The sequence below is a fragment of the Oncorhynchus masou genome, chromosome 22 (genome assembly GCF_036934945.1).
Source record: "Oncorhynchus masou masou isolate Uvic2021 chromosome 22, UVic_Omas_1.1, whole genome shotgun sequence".
Lineage (NCBI taxonomy): Eukaryota > Metazoa > Chordata > Actinopteri > Salmoniformes > Salmonidae > Oncorhynchus > Oncorhynchus masou.
This window is the reverse complement of record NC_088233.1, coordinates 28,479,814-28,504,138: the sequence shown is the minus strand read 5'-3', so window position 1 is coordinate 28,504,138 and position 24,325 is coordinate 28,479,814. Positions and strand designations below refer to the sequence as shown.

Sequence of the window (24,325 nt, the reverse complement as noted above, 5' to 3'; positions counted from 1 at the left end):
AACCTCAGGAGGCTGAAGAAATTCGGCTTGTCACCAAAAGCACTCACAAACTTCTACAGATGCACAATCGAGAGCATCCTGTCGGTCTGTATCACCGTCTGGTACGGCAACTGCTCCACCCACAACCGTAAGGCTCTCCAGAGGGTAGTGAGGTCTGCACAACGCATCACCGGGGGCAAACTACCTGCCCTCCAGGACACCTACACCACCCGATGTCACAGGAAGGCCATAAAGATTATCAAGGACAACAACCACCCAAGCCACTTCCTGTTCACCCCGCTATCATCCAGAAGGCGAGGTCAGTACAGGTGCATCAAAGCTGGGACCGAGAGACTGAAAAACAGCTTCTATCTCAAGGCCATCAGACAGTTAAACAGCCAAAACTTCAGCCACTTTAATAATGGGAAATGATGGGAATTGATGTAAAATATATCACTAGTCACTTTAAACAATGCTACTTAATATAATGTTTACATACCCTACATTATTTATCTCATATGTATACGTATATACTGTACTCTATATCATCTACTGCATCTTTATGTAATACATGTATCACTAGCCACTTTAAACCATGCCACTTTGTTTACATACTCATCTCATATGTATATACTGTACTCGATACCATCTACTGCATCTTGCCTATGCCGCTCTGTACCATCACTCATTCATATATATTTATGTACATATTCTTTATCACTTTACACTTGTGTGCATAAGGTAGTAGTTTTGGAATTGTCAGCTAGATTACTCGTTGGTTATTACTGCATTGTCGGAAATAGAAGCACAAGCATTTCGCTACACTCGCATTAACATCTGCTAACCATGTGTATGTGACAAATAAAATTTGATTTGATTTGAACAAATTTGCAATTCGAACGACATATTACGAATTTGCAAATGTAGGAAGTTACAAATTTGCTAAATGTACAATATGTTACGAATTCCAATTTGTTATGGCTAACGTTATCTTGAGGTGGCTAACACTAAAGTTAGCGAGCTGGCTAATGTTAGCTAGGCTTAGGAGTTCAGTTAAAGGGTTAGGGTTAGCTAACATGGTAAGTAGTTGCAAAGTTGCTAATTAGTTCAAATGCTAAAGTTTTCTGTGATGAGATTCGAACACAACCTTTGGGTTGGCTAGACGTTCACAACATATGCCTACCCATCCAACCCAGCCAACCACTGTCCTTTTGTTTGTACCTCATTAAGTAACATGCTTCCTTATGTAACCACACCAAACGTAACATATACCAATTTGAATGTCCCGGATTTATGTTTACTATGTTACGTCTAGTCTATGAGACCAGTCTGTCATATCAGGTCTATCCAGTTATTATCAGATGCATCAATGCTATGGCACCCCCTTCATTTTATCAGTGTCTTAGTCCTGACATATAAGGTGTATACTTGTATGAGCTGATTAGAATTACATTTAGCAAGTCGGCTAATGCAAACTTTTAATTCAGGCATTAATTTAAAAGGAAAATGATCAGTCTCTTTCCACATGGTTAAAACCACACATTTTATAAAAACAGATACTGTACATATAACCTGGAATTCAAAGTTAATTTCACAATGAATGTACAATCATATAACATTATGCATGCACTGTTTATATTGTAAACGCTATAAACTTGATTAGAACATTTGTGATTGCATACTGATCTCTATCATATTGGAGGGAAGACTAAATTAAAGGTACAATCCATTGTTGACTTTTTATTGCCAGACTCTGTGGTTCTTTAAAGGGGAGTTAAAGGCGCCAGTCTCCTTGCGAAGGACCCTTTGTGATCTCGTGCTTTTACCTCAAGATTTCCCCCGTTGTGATGACGGTCCTCGCCTTGTGATATTATCTGATGCATGTACATCTATTTATTTTATGCATTTCCCAACGCGATAAAATGAAATATATTCTGTTGTAAAACAAAAAATAAAAGTTAATAGATTTTTCGTCAGGCTATCTTCAAGGACACCCGATTTACTCCAAATGCATTCTGGTACTGTCCCTTCTCTTGTTTCTGGAGACCTGCCGCTAAAGCAAAACCGGTAAGGATAAACTGGTGAGAGCAATTAAAGGGGAAATGTTATACGAATATAACTCTGGTTCAGCCCTATAAATGCAAAGGGGGGGTATTTTACATATATGTAATGCAGCATATGATTACAAACTGTGTGCAAATTGCATGTATGGCGTTATTTTATTGTTACAAAGTCTGTTGTAGCACGTCTCGCATGGCGCTGTACAGGAAAGGGTTAATTTTTTCCACCGCCGACATTTTTATGCACTGCTTTCCCGGTTACTTCGAAACATAAACTGCTATTTTTCGTTCTGGTTTAGCTAATTTAAATGATTAATAATACAGTTTTGTTTTATCCGCATTTTAACTATTGTATGAAACTCGATTAGTCACACAAACGATGTCCCACTTGATTAATAGTTAGCACATCGGCTAGCTAAACTCATTGATTAGCAAATAGGCTATTACTTAGCCAATGTTAGCTCTCTGGCAGGCTACAAGCATGCAGCTGCAAGACAGGAAAAACTCACACAATTATTGATAACAGATTATTTTAATGTCTGTAGTTAGCTAATTGATTAATATTGGTAACTTTTGACTGCCGAATTTGATTTGGCTGAAAATATCTGGTGCATGATTTAATTTGAGCCGGCGCACACCAGCCCAACTTCATATCCTCCTCGCACTGTTTCAGAAGCCAAACTCTGACTAGGACCCCAAGCGCAACAATTTATCCGGAGCCATGATAAAATACAGGATCACACAGTGACGCCTGGGATTGTGTTTAATATATTCTATTTTTGTTTTATTTAGCCATAAAATTTCCCGAGACCAGATCGACTAGTTAGGTCTGATTCTATTTTTTATCTTTATTTATCTCGGCAAGTCAGTTAAGAACAAATTCTTATTTTCAATGACGGCCTAACTGCCTGTTCAGGGGCAGAACGACAGATTTGAACCTTGTCAGCTCGGGGATTTGAACTTGCAACCTTCCGGTTACTAGTCCAACACTCTAACTACTAGGCTACCCTGCCGCCCCTATGTCCGACGTCCACGCTTCTCATCAATGGTATATTCTAGATGACTGACAGGAGGCGCTGTTTTGAATCCACCATCTTGGCACTCCCCCAAAGTTTAAAAAATATATATATTTTGGAAGCTATAGAAATGCATGTATTAATGTCAAGATTTGTTTATTCTATTAGACACCTTCATAGTTTAATGTGTGCTAAACATAAAATAAACAAACATACAAAAACATTTGTCATTTACAGCTACCTTTTTTGAAAGTTTCAATGTCACTGTCTGCACTACAACAACAAAATACTTAAATGCATGTAATTTTGTCCCTGAAACATTTAATTGAAATACTGTAGAATTCCATTCATTCCTATGGAGGGACTGCTTCTTCTGGTGAGTGCCAATTTGGCTAACTTGTGGCTTCAAAGCCTCTTATTGGCCAATACATAGAATCAGCAAATCAAGGTTTATATATAAATCATTGCTTTTAATATGTCACAGCAAAGTGAAACAGATATGTGAATAAATAAATGGAAACTGGTCTCTGGTTGTTATGTCAGTGAGTGGTCAACAAAAGCACAGTTTTTATACTCTGCAGAACTAGAGGAAAACATAGCTCAATGTGAAACCATGTTTAGTCTGTGTTTTCTCGTCTGTACTTGTCACTGTAAACAGGTGTTTATGTTAAAGGTTATAAATGGAAGACTTGTGAATTTGGCCAAAACTACAGGTAACTGCCAAAATAATGAAAACACCAACATAGTGCCTTAATAGGGTGTTGCGCCACCTCGAGCCACTAGAACAGCTTCAATGCGCCTTGGGCATAGATTCTACAAGTGTCTGAAACTCTGTTGGAGGGATGCGACACCTTTCTTCCTAGAAAAATTCCATAATTTGGTGTCTTGTTGATGGTGGCGTAAAACGCTGTCTCTGGTACCGCTCTAGAATCTCCCATAAGTGTTCAATTGTGTTTAGATCTGGTGACTGAGACACACAACCTTTAAACCCCCTATGCTACTTTGAGACCTCTCATTCAAAGTGACTGAGACCTCTTCTTGCTGTGGTAGCCAAAATAATGGGCAACTGGGCATTTTTACACATGGCCCAAAGCATGATGGGATGTTAATTGATTATCTCAGAAAACCACACCTGTGCTCACTAGAACAATCAAATACTAGCTCTCGTTTCTTAGATGATCTTTGGAACAATCTGTGTGCATGGACTTGTCCCGCATATAAAAAATCTAACGCACACATTATCACATATGTACACACATACGCTGCTGCTAGTTTCAATCTATCCGATGCCTATTCACTTTACCCCTGTCTACATGTACATATCTACCTTAATTACCATGTATCCCTGCACATTGATATGGTATTGGTAATCCTTGTATATGGCTTCATTCTTGTTTTATTTCTTGTTCTTTTTTCTTATTTAACTGCATCGTTGGTAAAGAGCTTGTAAGTAAGCATTTCACTGTAATGTCTACAACTTCTATTTGGCGCATTTGACAAATACAATTTAATTTCATCTAAGAAATTTACTTTTCCCTTTTTTGAGTGATTCATTTATGATTTATTGGATTTTGCAACAAGTTCAAGCCATTGATCAATTGATTCAGCTTTAAAGATAGTGGCTTGCTAAAGTATTCATCCCCCATGGCATTTTTCCTATTTTGTTGCCATACAACCTGGAATTAAAATGGATTTTTGGGGGGTTTGTATCATTTGATTTACACAACATGCCTAACATCTTTGAAGATGCAAAATATTTTTGGTTAAACAAATGGAAAACGGAAAACTTGAGCATGCATAACTATTCACACCTCCAAAGTCAATACTTTGTAGAGCCACCTTTAGCAGCAAACTACATCTGCAAGTTTCTTGGGGTATGTCTCTATAAGCTTGGCACATCTAGCCACTGGGATTTTTGCCCATTCTTCAAGTTTGATGGGTTCTGCTGGTGTACAGCAATCTTTAAGTCATACCACAGATTCTCAATTGGATTGAAGTCTGGGTTGTGACTAGGCCAATCCAAGACATTTAAATGTTTCTCTTTAAACCACTCAAGTGTTGCTTTAGCAGTATGCTTAGGGTCATTGTCCTTCTGGAAGGTGAACCTCCGTCCCAGTCTAAAATCTCTGGAAGACAAACAGGCTTCCTTCAAGAATTTCCTTGTATTTAGTGCCATCCATCATTCTGGCCAGATTCCAAGTCCCTGTCGATGGGAAAAAAATGATGCTGCCACCACCATGCTTCACTGTGGGGATGATATTCTCGGGATGATGAGAGGTGTTGGGTTTGCGCCAGACATAGTGTTTTCCTTGATGGCCAAAAAGCTACATTTTAGTCTCATCTGACCAGAGGACCTTCTTCCATATTTTTGGGGAGTCTCCCACATGCCTTTTGGTGAACACCAAACATGTTTGCTTATTTTTTTTCTGGCCACTCAGCTTAAGGTGGTGCTATGGACAGATACTCCAATCTTTTTTTTTTTTTTACCTTTATTTAACTAGGCAAGTCAGTTAAGAACACATTCTTATTTTCAATGACGGCCTAGGAACAGTGGGTTAACTGCCTGTTCAGGGGCAGAACGACAGATTTGTACCTTGTCAGCTCGGGGATTTGAACTTACAACCTTCCGGTTACTAGTCCAACGCTCTAACCACTAGGCTACCCTGCCGCCCCAATCTCTGCTGTGGAACCTTGATGGAGCTGCAAAGCTATCTTTGGTCTCTTTGTTGCCTCTGATTAATGCCCTCCTTGCCTGGTCTGTGAGTTTTGGTGGGTGGCCCTCTCTTGGCAGGTTTGTTGTGGTGCCATTTTCTTTCAATTTTTGAACAATGGATTTAATGGTGCTCTGTGGGATGTTCAGTTTCAGATATTTTTTTTATAACTCAACCCTGATCTTTACTCTCCACAACTTTGTCCTTGACCTGTTTGGAGAGCTCCTTGGTCTTCATAGTGGTGCTTGCTTGGTCTTGCAGAATCTGGGGCCTTTCAGAACAGGTGTATATATACTGAGATCATGTGAGACTTAGATTGCACACAGGTGGACTTTATTTAACTAACGATGTGACTTCTGAAGGTAATTGGTTGCACCAGGTCTTATTTAGGGGCTTCATAGCAAAGGGGGTGAATGCAAATGCATGCACCACTTTTCTTTTTTAAATTATTATTATTATTATTTTTTTGAAACAAGTTATTTGTTTAATTTCACTTCACCAATTTGAACTATTTTGTGTATGTCCATTACATGAAATCCATTAAAATGACAGGTTGTAATGCAACAAAATAGGAAAAAACGCCAAGGGTGGTGAATATTTTGCATGGCACTGTACATACATGCACAGCTATTTTTAGTTAGATTCGTTTTTTGTATTTTTACTTACTTTGGACATTTTTGAGATATAACCTAATCTTCATTAATAGCACTTTGAGGTACAAAATTGTTCTCATCAAATGTCTGCATAAGCATCCACTATGCCTTTACCTTTTCAGTTTAGTAGTAGTTACACCAAAACAGAATATTTCAAGTTTCACAACCTCTTTCCTTTACTCATCCCTCGGTCCTTCTCTCCTTATTTGCTGTATCCTGATCCTGGATGCTAATTGGTTGAACAGAGAAGAGATGTAGTCATGGGTGACTGTCCAGTGTTACTCCAGCCATGTTTCTCATCCCTCTCTCCCCTTCTCCCTATCTTCTATCCTCAGGTTATTGACTGAGGTCCCAAAGTGTCTCCAGCCATGTCTGTCAGAGAGTCGTTTAACCCAGAGAGCTATGAGCTAGACAAGAGCTTCAGACTCACACGCTTCACTGAGCTCAAAGGAACGGGCTGCAAGGTGGGTTTCTCTACACCCCTGGCTCTGTGAACAGAGTTATTAGGGTACATCGAAGATCGGCTACTGGTATAATGGCAGTGAATAGAATGTTATTGGCCACTTAGTCTTTGCTGCTTTCAAAAGTTTCCTTGCTGTGTCTCTAGCGTCAACAGTAAGTAATGTTTGGGAGCAATGAGCAGACATTTACTTTATTTTCATAACTATACAATGTAAAGTCTGGTGAGTTTGAGAAAAGCACTACAAATGCAACACATTAGGATGATGATTAAGCTTGACTTGTAGTTCTGAGGTAATATGCTTGTTATTCCATAGGTACCCCAGGATGTGCTACAGAAGCTTCTAGAAGCCCTGCAGGAGAACCACTATCAGGAGGATGAACAGTTCCTTGGAGCCGTCATGCCCAGACTTGGTATGAACACACACACACTTTATTCACATCCATTCTTCAGAGAACTTTTACAGTTTTAATAATAACTGTTCTTTGCAGGCATTGGCATGGACACCTGTGTCATCCCCCTCAGGCACGGGGGCCTTTCTCTAGTCCAGACGACAGACTACATCTACCCCATAGTGGACGACCCCTATATGATGGTAGGTTCTCATTCTCTACCCCTCTTTGTGTTAATATTTTCAGGCATATCTGACATGCTTTAGGTACTGTGAGTATCATATAGATTGAGTAGTTACTGAGAGCTTTGGACTGGAGTCGTTTCTTTCACCTTGAGCAGAGTATGTGTTATCTTCATTCATATCTACAGTAAATCATGTCAATAATGCCTTCTTTATTCCTGTCTGTGTCTATAGGGGCGAATTGCGTGTGCCAATGTTCTAAGTGACCTGTACGCAATGGGAGTGACGGAATGTGACAACATGTTGATGCTGCTGGGGATTAGTAACAAACTGTCAGAAAAGGTGCATGGCCATACACATACACACACATATATATATATATATACCAATGTGTAGCATCCAGCCACTAAATAGTCCCTCCCCTGTCTCTGAGTCCCTGTCAGGAGCGGGACAAGGTGATGCCTCTGATAATCCAGGGGTTCAAAGATGCGTCGGAGGAAGCAGGCACGTCTGTTACAGGGGGACAGACGGTTCTTAACCCCTGGGTGGTCCTGGGTGGGGTGGCCACCACGGTCTGTCAACCCAATGAGTTCATCATGTAAGAACCCTCTCCTCACAGACAGCTGCCCTCCTGTCTTTCACTCTTTTGGGGATTTCACTATTATTCAGATCTCTCTCTGAGCCTCTAAACTCTAATTGCTTTGGTCATTTGAGCTGTGTTCTGTGTTGTGATAGTAATGATAGCTATGGTGATGATGTGAGGTCTTCTGTCTTCCAGGCCAGACAACGCAGTGCCAGGAGATGTGTTGATTCTCACCAAACCTCTTGGGACTCAGGTAGCTGTGGCAGTACACCAGTGGCTGGACATTGTAAGTCTCAACACACAAACCTCTCCTTTGATTTACTGTATTGTAACTTAAACACTGAAATGTCAATGTAATGAACGAGATGTCTGTATCCCTCAAAAAATATCAATGGGAGGGACAGCTGGACCCAATCAGCGCTTAATCAGTCATTGCTGTGCCTCAAAAGTGGTCTAAAATTGTGTGTATATGTCTGTCCCTCAGCCTGACAAGTGGAATAAGATTAAGCTGGTGGTGACTCAGGAGGATGTAGAGCTGGCTTATCAGGAAGCTATGATGAACATGGCCCGGCTCAACAGGACAGGTACACACACCGCCCTACTCAACAGAACAAGTTCCTGTCCTCAAGTTGTTCTCCCCCTTCTCCCCTGTCTAACTTCGACCATTGTTTGGATGAATGTAATGTGAATATTGATGTATTTGTTGTTTTTATCTCTCCAGCTGCAGGTCTGATGCACACCTTCAACGCTCACGCCGCCACTGACATCACTGGCTTCGGGATTCTGGGCCACGCCCAGACATTGGCACGCCAACAGCGTAGCGAGGTCTCATTCGTCATTCACAACCTCCCTGTGCTCGCCAAGATGGCCGCTGTGTCCAAGGCCTGCGGGAACATGTTCGGACTCATGCACGGCACCTGCCCCGAGACATCAGGTATGTGTGAATGTTTGTGTCTCTGGCCGTGCATGTGTTTTTGTCGGCCTGTTGTCTGTCTAGGTTCTCTCACCTCTTTCACACACATACTCATCAGCCATCTCTGTCTCTATCTATAGGGGGTCTGTTGATCTGTCTTCCCAGGGAGCAGGCAGCTCGTTTCTGTGCTGAGATCAAATCTCCTAAATACGGTGAGGGCCACCAGGCCTGGATCATCGGCATTGTGGAGAAGGGCAACCGCACCGCCCGCATCATCGACAAACCACGAATCATCGAGGTCGCTCCTCAGCTCTCCACACAGAATGTCAACCCCACACCCGGTGCAACCTCATAATACCTTTCCTATCCCCTGCAATGCAGACCGGAACCACAGAGCTCGGCCGAGTTTTTTTTAGACTCATAGAAAACCATCCTAGAGTGTGTCAAATGTATACACGTATATATATATATATATACAATTAACTGGGTTGAGGTGTATGTACACCTGCCTCAGACCGACAGAAGCCTTAGGGGCAGGTCATCACACAATGGACGCACTATCAACAAAAACAATCCCTAAAAAGAAAACAAGTAAAAATCCATTTGCCTTTTGTCTGTTGTAATCTGTTATGTTTGACTGAAGAGGCAGGCAGCTTCTGGGTTTAAGAATAGATTATGATTATCCGATTCTGTTGATTCATTTAGAATCTTTAGGAGACTCGGGTGTCCGTTGCCTCCAGGGCTCTTTTTAAAGGGTGCTTGTTCTCGACAAGTATGTGTAAGAGTTTTTTTTTTTTTTTTAGCGATGGGTAGTGATATAGCGTTTTTGTTTGTCCGTTCACTTTGTGTACAGTTTAAAAACTTAGTTGTAGTTTAAAGCTGTAACAGATGCCTGGAAAGAGTGAACATAAGGGTTGCTTTTTTATTTTCACTTTTTGTATCCCCCCCAAAAAACAAATAAATCAAATAGATTTTTATTTTCTTGCCAGTTTTACAAGAGCACTATCAAATTGATGGATCTAAAGGAATGCATTATCAAATTGGACTCCCTCTGTTCATATTGCTGTTTTGTACTTCTAATCAGTGATATAATCAGTTACAAGGACATTAAATCCATTCTGTCATCTTACAGGCAATAAACAGAACGTCCTGGTATAGTTTGGTATACTTGCCTATGTAGATGTGATCATACTGAGTAGGATTCGGAAGAAGTCTGAGCATGGTGTCTCAACTCTGTTGTATTGCACACACCTACCTTTTTAAGGAAGCAGGTATTGTAAGAGGCAGATGAAATGGTGAGTGTTCAAGTCTTGGTTGACACTTTGCTCCATGAAAATAGTACCAGTGCATCCATCTGCAGCAGAGCTTACACTAGCTGATTTTCTATAGAATCTTCCAGTACCTAGAGGTTCCATACAATTTGTATACCGGTAAAGTACTTTGCTCAGATTTGCCAACACTAGATTTGCCACACTATCCCAATAAATTTAGAATCTGTGTCTAATCATCCTGGTTGGGATAAGTGTAGTCTTAGATTCAAATCAGATGGAGCATTAACCAGAATTGGCCGACATCCGCACAGCAGATGTTTTAGAGTCGTAACTGCGGTATGAGATATTCTATTGGTGAGTGGCTGCTTCTGAATGTCACAAACCACTCCCTTAATCCTACCGGGTTAGAAGTTCAAAACGGCTCTAGAAAGTGTAGGCTATCGGTGTTACGAAATAATGAATCAGATCTCAAACCATTGATGTTAGGCTAAAGCATGTTTTCATGTTAATTTGAATGGGGAATTTATAGCGTATCAGTCTAATTCAAGTGTTTGAACTTCTAACGTGGCTGCATGGGATGTTGCATTATAGTCGGGTGTGGTTTCAGTGTATCCAACGGCAGTGTCCACAATGAGGTAACACAATGAGACGCTTGTGGATTTGACAGCTCTATGCAGTTCCAACATCGCCAAAACAACCGCTATGCAGATGTCAATCTGATTGAATCTAGCCCTTAGTACTCCAGTCATCTGATGTAAGGCCTTTTCTCATGTCTGGTACCATAAAGGGTTGTATGGCACTCTGCTTACAAACTGAAATAACACTGGATCCTCTCTTACACTGAAGGACTGCGTTTGTTCTCTCCTATTGTATCTTAAAGCAGGATGTTGTCATTATGCCATGTAGTAACTAAGCATTTTGCACACCAGAATGTACTTCCTCTGCTATACATGGCAACTGGAAATGTATGTGTATGAAATGTATGTGGTGTATTTCGCCACACAGTTCAGGTATGAGAGTATACATTTTTATGTGTTCAAGTCCAAAGAAGAGGTAAAACAAACAATCAACATATCCTTTATTATAATACACCCTAAACACATACAGTTGTTTGACCTGATACAGTTGAATTCTTAAGTTTACATACACCTTAGCCAAATACATTTAAACTCAGTTTTCACAATTCCTGACATTTAATCCTAATAAAAATTCCATGTCTTAGGTCAGTTAGGATCACTTTATTTTAAGAATGTGAAATGTCAGAATAATAGTAGAGAACTATTATTTCAGCTTTTATTTCTTTCATCACATTCCCAGTGGGTCAGAAGTTTAGACTCAATTAGTATTTGGTAGCATTGCCTTTAAATTGTTTAACTTGGGTCAAAAGTTTCAGGTAGCCTTCCACAAGCTTCCCACAATAAGTTGGGTGGCTTAAGGACTTTGTTGTCCTTAAGCCATTTTACCACAACTTGGAAGTATGCTTGGGGTCATTGTCCATTTGTAAGACCCATTTGTGACTAAGCTTTAACTTCCTGACTGATGTCTTGAGATATTGCATCAATATATACACACAATTTCCCTCATGATGCCATCTATTTTGTGAAGTGCACCAGTCCCTCCTGGAGCAAAGCACCCCCACAACATGATGCTGCCACCCCCGTGCTTCACGGTTGAGTTGGTGTTCTTCGGGTTGCAAGCCTCCCCTTTTCCCTCCAAGCATAACGATGGTCATTATGGCCAAACAGTTCTATTTTTGTTTCATCAGACCAGAGGACATTTCTCCAAAAAATACAATCTTTGTCCCCATGTGCAGTTGCAAACCATAGTCTGGCTCTTTTTATGGCAGTTTTGGAGCAGTAGCTTCTTCCTTGCTGAGCAGCCTTTCAGGTTATGTCGATATAGGACTAGTTTTACTGTGGATATAGATACTTTTGTACCTGTTTCCTCCAGAATCTTCACAAGGTCCTTTGCTGTTGTTTTGGGATTAATTTGCACTTTTCGCACAAACAAATGTTCATCTCTCGGAGACAGAATGCATCTCCTTCCTGAGCGGGTATGACGGCTGCGTGGTCCCATGGTGTTTATACTTGCTTACTATTGTTTGTACAGATGAACGTGGTACCTTCAGGCGTTTGGAAATTGCTTGTCTTGGCTGATTTCATTTGATTTTCCCATGATGTCAAGCAAAGAGGCACTGAGTTTGAAGGTAGGCCTTGAAATACATCCACAAGTACACCTCCAATTGACTCAAATGATGTCAATTAGCCTATCACAAGCTTCTAAAGCCATGACATAATTTTCTGGAATTTTCCAAGCTGTTTAAAGGCACATTCAACATAGTGTATGTAAACGTCTGACCCACTGTAATTGTGATAGTGAGTTATAAGTGAAGTAATCTGTAAACAATTGTTGGAAAAATTACTTACCAAAACTATAGTTTGTTAACAAGAAATTTGTGGAGTGGTTGAATAACGAGTTTTAATGACTCCAACAGAAGTGTATGTAAACTTTCGACTTCAACTGTACATACGATTCAGATATACTACCTTATATATTACAACGCTTAAATACTGAAAACAGTGCTATTTACAAGTGTACACATATTACAATCAGATGCAAATACAACTGCCTTTGAACTAAACAGATGCCTTGCCTATCCTTAACCTACATTACTATATCATATGAATCAATGTTCTTTAAGGCTACCAAGGCATTTTTGTGCTTCATTGCTCTTGCCAAAATTGGTTCAATACTATGTTAAAAATTCACTGCCATTTTATAGAAGGGATAGTGCGAAATAAAATCACAATGCTTTATTAAATATTTATTTCTACAAAACAATTCCCTCCTGCTAACTGAGGAAATATCCAAAAGATCTATAACTTGACCCATTCTAAAGGCATTACCCAGAAGAGACTTGCCGTTTTGGAAATAATGTAATGTCACAGAGCATGAAAATGTGGTATGAAGTCTATAAAGACCTTTCAGTCTGTCTACTCATCACATCTCTTTCTTGTCGTTTTGGTCGAATAGCGCACGAATGTCCAGCATGGCCTGTCGAATGTTCTGTCCAAAGCGGTACGAGTCCTACAGAGAAAGAGACAGTTGTTTGACCTGATAAAGATCCAGCTAGATTGTCATTAAGGTAGTATGTAAGTGCTATATACTCTATGGTTCATTATGTAGTGTGACACAATGGTCTCACCGTCTCGGGGCTGGAGAACTTGCTGGAGATGTGGAATGTGATGAGGTTCTCTCCTACAATGATGTAAGAGACGCCATAGCCGTCATCAGCCACCTGGGGGCGCAGGAGAGACAGTACCAATCAGCCCTAACATTGACTACTTCATAGAAGTAAGAAGCAGACAGAAGAAGTAACAGAGGACACAATGGCAGTAGGACTTGAGAATCTGGTCCCAGCTAATTTCTTAATGTGTTTGTGTGTGTTGTGTGCGTGCGGTAGACTCACAGGGCCAAACCCCCCTCCTGCACCCACGTATCTTGGGAACTTGTTGATGTCAACCATGTTGAGCTGCTGTTGAGGAGTCTGACTAGTGGACAACCTCCAGGGCTCTGACAACACCTACACAGGGGGGGAGAGAGAAGGGGGGGGGTCAATTGAGAAGATGGGCAAGTGTAAATCTCTGATATCATATCACTTGGCTGCCAAAGTATAATTTAAGACATATAATGGTGTTGACTACACAAACACTCAGAAGCGAGCTGACCTGTTTGAGGAATGGTGAGTCGATGTTGAGGTACTTGGACATGATGTAAAGACAGAAGAGGTGTCTGTCGATGCCAGAGCCTGTCATGGCCAGACGATACATATTCTGGTGTTTGTCTGCAGCCTTCCGGAAGAGGTCCAACCTCTGGGCACTCTGCTCACAGAGACAACAACAGATGATATTCAATCAAAACCTAAAAAACACAACAGATAGTGCAGTGGTGGCCAGTCCTCCACCTGCAGAGCTACTGGGTTTGCAGGGTTTTTCTCCAGCCCTACCCTACTCAGACACACATGATTGTACTAATCAACTGTTCATCAGCACTTTGAATAGCTAAATCAGGTATGTTAGTGCAGGGCTGGAACAAAAGCAAAACGTGCATAGCCAGTAGCTCTCCAGAAGGAGGGTTGGTCATGCTTGCTAGAGGACACCCTCCTCTGGCTAGATAGGTACAAGAAACAGACACTTGGGTCCTGGTCACCTAGTTCTCAGAGTCAGAATGACCTGAGCCTCACTGGCAGAGTTACATCATGTCACTGTCTATCAGTAACTCCCACAGACAAGGCTACTCACCTGCAGTGCTGCACCCACACTGTGTTTAACCACAGATATAGTCAAACATCTGATGATCTATATCTAGCATGCATAGCATGTATGTGGAAGGGAACTGTTACTGCTCCTGTGCTGTCATTAGTGCATTCTATATTGCCTCTGAAATGATTGAGAAAGGGACACAGTAAGAGAGGTGTGTGTTTAAGGTGTGTGTCCTCACCTTAGTGTTCTTGTCTTGCATGGCTCTGACGAAGGCTGTGGACTCTATGGTGCAGGAGCGAACCGTCTCTGTCCTACCCTCACGGAACATCCGGGTCATCGAGGCCTCATACGTCAGACAGAACTCCCCCTTATCCTACAATACATAGACAACAAATACATTCAGTTTATTGGAGACATGATATTGTTTGTCTGTTGTCTATTCATGACTGACACACACACACACACACACACACACACACACACACACACACACACACACACACACACACACACACACACACACACACACACACACACACACACACACACACACACACACACACACACACACACACACACACACACACACACACACACACACACACACACACACACCCTGAATTGAGCCAGCTGCAGTGCTAGCTGTATGAAGGCATCAGGACTGGTCCTACTCTTCTTGATCAGGCCTTTCCCAAACTCATCAAACAGACAGCCATGGAAGTCCACGTCATCAGCTATCTCCTTGGCAACCATGTAGGAATCCTCAATGACCTCCTGGCACTGAGTGATGAGGAGAGACCAGAGAACAGAAAGGCTCAGACAAGACACAAGACAGCCTGTAGAAACTACTGATTGGTCTACTGAACACACTAAACTCGCTTTTCCTCTTTACTAAAGCTACAACCTTTGATCCTTAACACATTAGAAGCCATACCTCCAATGGAATGTCCCATTGTAGTTTGGCGGTGGGAGGCAGGCCCTTGTTGATGTCTCCTTTGCAGTGTCCCTCCTCTGTGTAACCCAGATGAAAGCAGTCTGTTGCTAGGACGTACTACACAGAGACAGCAGCACAGCAACCATTAGATTCACACAACACACTTCCCAATGAATCACACCATGTCATATATTGTGTTTTAGAATAACATGTTTGTAATACATCATTAATACACCATCAACAGGGCCGGCTCCAGACATAAGCGGTCGCTAGGAGGCCCCCGACCCCAAAAAAAGGAACTCAGTCAGGGTCTCAACTAACTGTTCAGAGTAAGAATAGTAGAAAACAAAAGGTGCAGCCATGCACATTTTTTGATTTGTAGTTATTCTAGCCAGCTTGTAGTAATCATGGCCGAATACCGACCGGGCACGTGCCCAGGGGCCCTGACCTCCTGGGGGCCCACATAGATTATGTTAGTCATTCTCACTCAGATGTCATATTAATATGGGGCCGCGGCTTTTGTGGAGCGATGGGTAACGATGCTTCGTGGGGGACTGTTGTTGATGTGTGCAGAGGGTCCCTGGTTTGCGCCCGGGTATGGGCGCAAGTTATACTGTTACAATAAGTCATGGCAAATTGTGTAGAATTTGTGGAAATTAGCTTTAAAACTGAAGAAATGTCTCTCTACCACACGCAAAATGGTAGAACTGCAGGAAATTAGGTATAAATTGTAAATTTTTCTCATTTTTTCCCACATTTTTTTTTGCCGTGAGCATCAATAACATTACCTCCCACATGTGTCCTACAATGGGAGCATCTGCCCACGAGTGTTCTGCATTGACCCCTAGTTTACCATTCTTATAAGCGATCAGGGTGAAGGATTTGTCAAACCACCTGAGAGAGAGAGAAGGCATATCAGGTTAAACACTGAAACACACATCATAAAGGCAGTGCACAGAAAAGCAATATAGCGCAAAACTATCCTCACTGAAATAGGCCTACTTTACAACGCATCTTTTTTTCTTTTCTGTCCCATCTCACCTGTCATAACACTTCCCGTTTGTCTCACTGAACTTCCCGTTTGTTTCACCTGTCATAGTACTTCCCGTTTGTCTCACCTGTCATAACACTTCCCATTTGTCTCACCTGTCATAACACTTCCCATTTGTCTCACCTGTCATAACACTTCCCATTTGTCTCACCTGTCATAACACTTCCCATTTGTCTCACCTGTCATAGAACCTTCCATTTGTCTCACCTGTCATAGAACCTTCCATTTGTCTCACCTGTCATAGAACCTTCCATTTGTCTCACCTGTCATAGAACCTTCCATTTGTCTCACCTGTCATAACATTTCCCATTTGTCTCACCTGTCATAACACTTCCCATTTGTCTCACCTGTCATAGAACTTCCCATTTGTCTCACCTGTTATAGAACCTTCCATTTGTCTCACCTGTCATAGAACTTCCCATTTGTCTCACCTGTCATAGAACTTCCCATTTGTCTCACCTGTCATAGAACTTCCCATTTGTCTCACCTGTCATAGAACTTCCCATTTGTCTCACCTGTCATAGAACTTCCCGTTTGTCTCACCTGTCATAGAACTTCCCGTTTGTCTCACCTGTCATAACACTTCCCATTTGTCTCACCTGTCATAACACTTCCCATTTGTCTCACCTGTCATAGAACTTCCCATTTGTCTCACCTGTCATAGAACTTCCCATTTGTCTCACCTGTCATAGAACTTCCCATTTGTCTCACCTGTCATAGAACTTCCCGTTTGTCTCACCTGTCATAAAAAATTCCGTTTGTCTCACCTGTCATAACACTTCCCGTTTGTCTCACCTGTCATAACACTTCCCGTTTGTCTCACCTGTCATATAACTTCCCATTTGTCTCACCTGTCATAGAACTTCCCGTTTGTCTCACCTGTCATAGAACTTCCCGTTTGTCTCACCTGTCCTAGAACTTCCCGTTTGTCTCACCTGTCATAGAACTTCCCATTTGTCTCACCTGTCATAGAACTTCCCATTTGTCTCACCTGTCATAACACTTCCCATTTGTCTCACCTGTCATAACACTTCCCGTTTGTCTCACCTGTCATAACATTTCCCATTTGTCTCACCTGTCATAGAACTTCCCATTTGTCTCACCTGTCATAACACTTCCCATTTGTCTCACCTGTCATAACACTTCCCATTTGTCTCACCTGTCATAACATTTCCCATTTGTCTCACCTGTCATAGAACTTCCCATTTGTCTCACCTGTCATAACACTTCCCATTTGTCTCACCTGTCATAACACTTCCCATTTGTCTCACCTGTCATAGAACTTCCCATTTGTCTCACCTGTCATAACACTTCCCATTTGTCTCACCTGTCATAACACTTCCCATTTGTCTCACCTGTCATAACACTTCCCATTTGTCTCACCTGTCATAACACTTCCCATTTGTCTCACCTGTCATAACACTTCCCATTTGTCTCACCTGTCATAACACTTCCCATTTGTCTCACCTGTCATAACACTTCCCATTTGTCTCACCTGTCATAACACTTCCCATTTGTCTCACCTGTCATAACACTTCCCATTTGTCTCACCTGTCATAACACTTCCCATTTGTCTCACCTGTTATAACACTTCCCATTTGTCTCACCTGTCATAACACTTCCCGTGCAGCAGGGACTTGGCGTACAGGTCCAATGATCTCAGCTTGTCAGGGTCGTAACCGTGTGCCTCGTCGTCAAGGGTGAGGAAGAAGGCTGACGTCTCGATGGCCTCCAGAGAGGCTTTGTTAACACCCTGGCTGAAGTACTTCAGACGAGACCGCGCCCAAGGAACTCTGGGAGAGGATAAGAGGTGGACATTTTATTTCTGATGTGTGTGTGTGTGAGGAAGGAGGGGAGGTTGCGCTTTCGTGCCTATATGTGTGTATACCTGTTGCCGGCTGTGAGAGCAGCCAGTTTGAGTTCCCCAGGCTGTGGCTCCGTGGTGTCGTCGAGGATCCTCTGGAACTGAGTCTCCAACTCAGAGGGCCAGAGGTGACGCCCCCCGTAGTACAGCCACACCTTAAAGAAGCGTCCCTTATGGTACACCACCAGGTGCTTCCGGTCACTCAGGTGCTGAACAAAGTCTGGACCAAGGAGTAGGAGAGGGGGTGAGGACATAGAACATTATAAAGGGTTGGGGAATGCACACTTCTTTTGAATGAAAGTTTTTGTTTAAGATGGTCAGAAGATGTGTCTGACACAAACTCATGTTCATATTGATTCATGAAACTACCCAGCGATAGTTTGATAGTGTTATGCCCCCAGAAGGCAGCAGTGTGCTCACCTGTCTCTATGCCAGGGATACGTGTGGTGTTGAACATCCTCTCCATCTGATAGGAACACATGGGCACCACCCCCAGAGCCCTCAACTAGAGAGAGAGTATGCCAAACAAAAACCATTGACTGCAAAGATAAACAAACCATACAACTCTATGCACAAGGACTACATTTAAAAGTCCAAAGCAGCCATTTTTATCACCACAACAAATAATTCCTGGGTAACAATTAAGTACCTTAATCTAACCACTAGGTGGGGGGTAGTCTCGTGGTTCGAGCGTTGGGCCAGTAACTGAAAGGTTGCTGGATCGAATCCCCGAGCTGATAAGGTAAAAATCTGTTGTTCTGCCCCTGAACAAGGCAGTTAACCCACTGTTCCCCGGTAAGCTGTCATTGTAAACAAGAATTTGTTCTTAACTGACTTCACTAGTTAAATAAAATAAAAAAATGTATAAATCTTACTACTATGCTTGGTCAAAAATGCACAGAAAAAGCTTCTTAGCAAAAAGCAATTTCTCAAGCAGGAATTTCACTAGGACTGTCTGGGAGGGGAAAACTGAAAACTAGCTGTTAATGGAATCCCACCAAAATATGCTGACAAAAACTCTACATATCTACTCCGAATTATGATTCAAAGATCTTTGCAGAAAGAATTGGGTGACAGCTATGATATGACCACTTGATTTTGAAAAACATATTTTGGTTAGTGAAGTGGAATAACAGCCGTTGGTAACATAACGGGTCCATTTCATGACACATTTTAATCACTTAATATATCATCAACCAAATTGTTATCAGTAAAAACACTAACTATTTGGTAGGTCTACCTTTACTTTTTACCTCTGAACTTTCATTATATATTTTATTTTTTATCTCAAAGATATGTGGGTATTTGGTCACAGAAATACAATATATATGAATTAACCTTTTGAAACTAGGGGGCACTATTTTCATTTTTGGAAAAATAACGTTCCCAAAGTAAACCGCCTTTTTCTCAGGACCAGATGCTAGAATATGCATATAATTGACAGCTTAGGATAGAAAACACTCTAAAGTTTCCAAAACTGTCGAAATATTGTTTGTGAGTATAACAGAACTGATATTGCAGGCGAAAGCCTAAGAAAAATCCAATCAGGAAGTGACTCTTGTTTTGAAACCGTTGTCTTCCTATGCACCCCTATTGGCCACTGAAAGAGTTATCAACCAGAATCCTTTTTCTACGTATTCCCTAAAGTGTCTACAGCATTGTGACGTAGTTTCACGTCTTTATGTTGAAGAATGAGCGTAAGCGACTACATTGCGTAAGAGGCCAGCTGAAGGCTCTCAGAGTGATTATTGCGTAAAAGACAGAGGTAGTCATTTTTCCTCTCGGTCCTACTGAAAAGCCTATTGTCCCGGTTGATATATTATCGAATAGATATTTGAAAAATATTTGAAAAACACCGTGAGGATTGATGATAAAAAACGTCGATATTATAGATATAATTTGATTTTTTTTCCCGGTGTTGTCGTGACCGCTATTTCCAGTCTCAACATAAAGTGACAAACAAATGGAGGAATTTTGGGTATAAAAATAATCTTTATGGAATAAAAGGAACATTTGCTGTCTAACTGGGAGTCTCGTCAGTGGAAACATCGGAAGATCATCAAAGGTAAACGGTTAATTTGATTGCTTTTCTGATTTTCGTGACCAAGCTTCCTGCTGCTAGCTGGACATAATGCTATGCTAGGCTATCGATAAACTTACACAAACATTTGTCTTGCTTTGGCTGTAAAGCATAATTTCAAAATCTGAGATGACAGGGTGATTAACAAAAGGCTAAGCTGTGTTTCACTATATTTCACTTGTGATTCATGAATATGAATATTTGTTGACCGTTGCGCTATGCTAATTAGTGTAGTTGATGACAATTCTCCCGGATCCGGGATGGGTAGATCTAAGAGTTAAACTTACAGAAGGCAAATCATTTCTGCAAAACAAAATATAAGTGTTGATATTTGTTATTGTGTTTTTATGTGTTTCTAATACCTTAAATACTTTTTCTGCTAGATGTTTTCTAGGACCTCTTTTCCATGAGTTTGACCAAAGATCTAAGCTTATTCCTAATTTTTAGCAGGGAAAATGTATATATGCCTTAATTAAAAAAAAAATAGACTCTTAGCTTTCATTTGACACCAAATTTGATGTGTTCCTATGGACTTCATATGTTAGTGGTCATGGGGCATTTGAAATGGAAATGCCCTAAGACCAGAAACAAGTCGAAGGCAGTGGGAGGAGGATTTAGGTTAACAGATAAGGAGGGAGATGACCTGAGTTATTTATGTGGTAGAGAGAGGGCTGAGGGCCAAAGGGGAAATGGGGGAGGGACCTGAATACTCTCAAGGGTACAAAGAGGGGGTGAGAGAGACAGAGAGAGGGGTACTCGTTACCGGTTCATGTTCTCCTCTCTCTAGTTTGCGTCGGTACTGCAGCATAGCGTGAACCACATTCCCTGCCCGAGCTGCCTGTCTGTGTGTGGGAATCACGTACAGCAGATCCTAACGCAGATCATCAAATACATCATTAGGTAAAGGTTACTGGATACATCTCAAGCAATGCCATGTTCCCTGTATGAGTACCCATATAGACATGTCTTACCATGGCGTAGAAGTTACTGTTGACCATGATGGGACTCCTGCCTCTCAGGTAGATGTACTCCTCCCACCAATCACTCACCTGTAAAAACATAATCTATTACAATCATTTGTTCTAAAGAGCACTTTGAGCACTCACCAAAACAACTTAATAAATAAAGTTACCACATTATCGTTTCATGTAACCTGACATCACACTTCAGAATACGTACGTAGTTAGTAGCCCACCAGGATTTGAGGATGAGGTATTTCTGGAGTTTGGGTGCCTCATCTCTTTTGAAGTCATTGGCCACCACCTCCATCTGGTTGTACTGCTCATCATCCAGCAGGGGGCGCACTGACTCCAGGTACTGCAAGGTCACAAAGCAATTATATGATATAATACTGATATGTAGAGTACATATATGGTTCTACACTGGTCCTGGTCCATCACTTTCCTGAAAAAATTTGATCCGTTTCATATTGTTTTTAATCTAAGCATATGAGACACATAACCACCTCTCTCTCACCCTGTTTATGGTGTCGTCCACGCTAGGCACAGGTAGTCTGGGTAGGGAGGCCTGGAAGCTGTAGAGGAGAGGTCTGCGCCCAGAGAACATCTTCACCAGACTCTGAAGAGAAACAACACAACACAATGACTGAGTTAATTGTCAGAATAATCAAATACTCATAAATGACAATAAGAGCTCAGAAAATATATTGTCTTGATTCTGAACTATAAGTGAGCTGCTCTTTTGGTCATGTTTCTTTTGAAATAGAGACATTTGACAGACGTACCAGCCAGAGTTTGGTGCAGAAGCTCATTTTGCCGTGGGACTCAAAGATCCAGGCGTGGTAGGAGAGAAGGGCCTTGAGAATGTACCTCAGCATGAGGATGAGAGAGAGCCACAGGCCCGTGGCAAACAGGATGGCACTCAGCACTGTCTGGGTCTGCACTGTCATGTAGTCACTGGAGAGAGGAGAGAACCTCACATCTAAATGATGTTTATTGTCCTTTAACAGGACATTCTATCAACGGATACCAACAGTTACATACTTAATCTGAAAAAATATGCATCGCTCTTCCTCAATGCCTCTTCATCATTAAATTATTTGCTCACTGACCTGACAGGCAGGGTCCTCTTGATGGTATCTATCATTCCCAGTGATGGGTCTATCCTGGCATACATGGTGCTCATGATGGCTATCACAGCAATCAGCCAACTGGATGGGCTGGCAGGGTAGACCCCTGTCAATATCCCATTCTGAAATAAAATAATTTAATGTTAATTTAGATAGTTAGCCTACAAACAGACCAACAAGGCTATTCCTGGATGTGCTAGCCTATGTCCGAGCCAAGCACTAGGCTACACACACCTGATTCAATCAAGGCCATAATAATAACTTGAATCAGTTGTTTTCGTGCTGGACTGCAACAAAAACCAAACTAGCTATCAGGTTCAGGTTTGGTAATGTCTGTAGACCTACTTAATCATTCAAAAACAAACCTTAAATCTTATGGCGCGCTTTATCCATGATGTCACTCCTGACAGGTAGATGTGTTTGAGTACCTCGCGGCTCAGGTGGAGGTCGATGCCATCTGGGGTGACGGTGAACTGGAAGCCAACCGCCTGATGTGCCTCCGCCATCCCGGTGACGTTGAAGACCCTGTTAAGAGAGATAGATAGACAGAGACGTTGAACTTCAATTGTTTACACACGTGAATTTATTTTAAAATATTTGCTCTTGCACAATTATCAAACTAACTTTAGGCTAATGGATGGATGTGGGAATCAAAGTCAACCCTTAATCAATTTCTGGTGAGAGAAACAGGGCTGCATTACCACATTTGCTACCTCCTTTTTTTGTTGTTGTTGCAGTTTTAAAGCTAATTTCCTGGAATTCTACACATTTTGCCATTGCTTATGAGATGTTCATATGCCATCTCATGGGCCCCGTGGCACATGCCCTGCATGCGCGTTCGGTAATCCGGCCCTCTTGTAATTTCAAGGTTTTGTTAAATATTTTCTAACTGTATGTGGAGGTCATAAGTCTGTTTATGTTGTGGCCCGGTTGACTGAAAAGTGGGCTTGAATTTCTTTTTCCATGTCATATGACGGGCCAGCAGCTAAGTGGGGCAAAGTTGAAATGCCAGATATAGCCTAGGCTACTGGCATGCGCTCAGATGTAGGACTGGTTTAAAAATATAAACACTGCAGACTAGGAAGAGCATGCAAGGTCTACTACACCACAAACCACATAATGAAACATTTTGCAAGGTGAATTCATAAAAACATATTCCAATAAATAGGCTTTGTGCCACAAGGAGCCGACACAATTACTAACTGTTGGCTTGCTTTGTATGTCAAACAGCTGAAATGCATAATAGCCAGCACCAACAACAAATCCATATGGTATCTAACTATACTAGGCTACAGTATTACATACATTAGTGTGTCATGGACAGCTACAGTAGCCTAAGAAATGACACATTATAGCAATCTAAAAACCAGACATTCAGTAATTCCATACCTTTTTGCTTAGGGATTCAATTCAAGCTTGCTGAAGTGAAACAGAAGAAGGCCTTGACTGTGGTGTCTCTCAGTGGAATTCCTCTGGACTGGGGCTGAACCTCTCTGTGTTCTGTGTGTGATTCCTATGCCCTTGAAGTGGCTTTCCTCAGGTACTGAGAGCAATGCTATCCCCTATGCTTTCTCCCTCCCTCCCTCCCTCCCCCTCTCTCTCGCTGTACTTCCCCTATGCCCCCCCCCCTCTCAGACTTTTCTAACTGTAACTGGACACTATCTAGAGCTAGACTGTAACCTCACGTGTCTGCTGACCACATAGTGTTCAAACCCCTACAGAGTACACTTATAAATACATTATGTTGATTCATCAATCTATTTACATATATATTAAGTGTCATTCAGGGCAACCAGTGACACATGGTTAATTAATAATGAATAGT

At 41.6% G+C, this 24,325-nt stretch overlaps 2 protein-coding genes across 3 annotated transcripts; one reads left to right on the top strand and one right to left on the bottom strand.

Moving 5' to 3' along the window:
* Window positions 1–1,959: 1,959 nt before the first annotated feature.
* On the top strand, window positions 1,960–10,104 carry LOC135509282 (selenide, water dikinase 1-like). 2 transcript variants are annotated; one of them, XM_064929798.1, is made up of 10 exons: window positions 1,960–2,046; window positions 6,755–6,883; window positions 7,196–7,292; window positions 7,371–7,474; window positions 7,688–7,795; window positions 7,897–8,051; window positions 8,232–8,322; window positions 8,521–8,620; window positions 8,758–8,970; window positions 9,090–10,104. In XM_064929798.1, exons 2-10 carry the CDS (start codon window positions 6,788–6,790, stop codon window positions 9,302–9,304), a joined length of 1,179 nt encoding a protein of 392 aa, XP_064785870.1. In that variant the 5' UTR covers window positions 1,960–2,046; window positions 6,755–6,787; the 3' UTR covers window positions 9,305–10,104. The 2 variants fall into 2 exon arrangements, with proteins under 2 accessions (XP_064785870.1, XP_064785871.1); XM_064929799.1 differs by having other exon boundaries at window positions 2,021–2,060.
* Window positions 10,105–11,281: 1,177 nt separating this feature from the next.
* LOC135509281 (carnitine O-palmitoyltransferase 1, liver isoform-like) lies at window positions 11,282–24,052 on the bottom strand. The gene is made up of 19 exons (XM_064929797.1): window positions 23,890–24,052; window positions 22,866–23,025; window positions 22,483–22,622; window positions 22,156–22,327; window positions 21,888–21,989; window positions 21,591–21,728; window positions 21,383–21,460; window positions 21,175–21,282; window positions 18,752–18,836; window positions 18,356–18,551; window positions 18,075–18,260; window positions 16,205–16,310; window positions 15,417–15,533; window positions 15,098–15,262; window positions 14,721–14,855; window positions 13,949–14,101; window positions 13,690–13,803; window positions 13,426–13,518; window positions 11,282–13,307 (listed from the first exon to the last, which is right to left on the bottom strand). The coding sequence occupies exons 2-19, from the start codon at window positions 23,004–23,006 to the stop codon at window positions 13,221–13,223; spliced, it is 2,316 nt and encodes a 771-aa protein (XP_064785869.1). The 5' UTR covers window positions 23,007–23,025; window positions 23,890–24,052; the 3' UTR covers window positions 11,282–13,220.
* Between the last annotated feature and the right edge of the window lie 273 nt (window positions 24,053–24,325).

What these genes read in the sequence shown, in the direction of transcription:
- LOC135509281 (XM_064929797.1), bottom strand. Translation starts at nt 23,006, where the DNA reads ATGGCGGAGGCACATCAGGCGGTTGGCTTCCAGTTCACCGTCACCCCA. An exon ending in AGAGAGGAGAACATGAACCG is followed by an intron (nt 18,837 to 21,174) that starts GTAACGAGTACC and finishes CTCTCTCTCTAG; the next exon opens with TTGAGGGCTCTGGGGGTGGT. An exon ending in AATGGGACATTCCATTGGAG is followed by an intron (nt 15,263 to 15,416) that starts GTATGGCTTCTA and finishes CTCATCACTCAG; the next exon opens with TGCCAGGAGGTCATTGAGGA.
- LOC135509282 (XM_064929798.1), top strand. Translation starts at nt 6,788, where the DNA reads ATGTCTGTCAGAGAGTCGTTTAACCCAGAGAGCTATGAGCTAGACAAG. An exon ending in TCAAAGGAACGGGCTGCAAG is followed by an intron (nt 6,884 to 7,195) that starts GTGGGTTTCTCT and finishes GTTATTCCATAG; the next exon opens with GTACCCCAGGATGTGCTACA. An exon ending in TGGACGACCCCTATATGATG is followed by an intron (nt 7,475 to 7,687) that starts GTAGGTTCTCAT and finishes CTGTGTCTATAG; the next exon opens with GGGCGAATTGCGTGTGCCAA.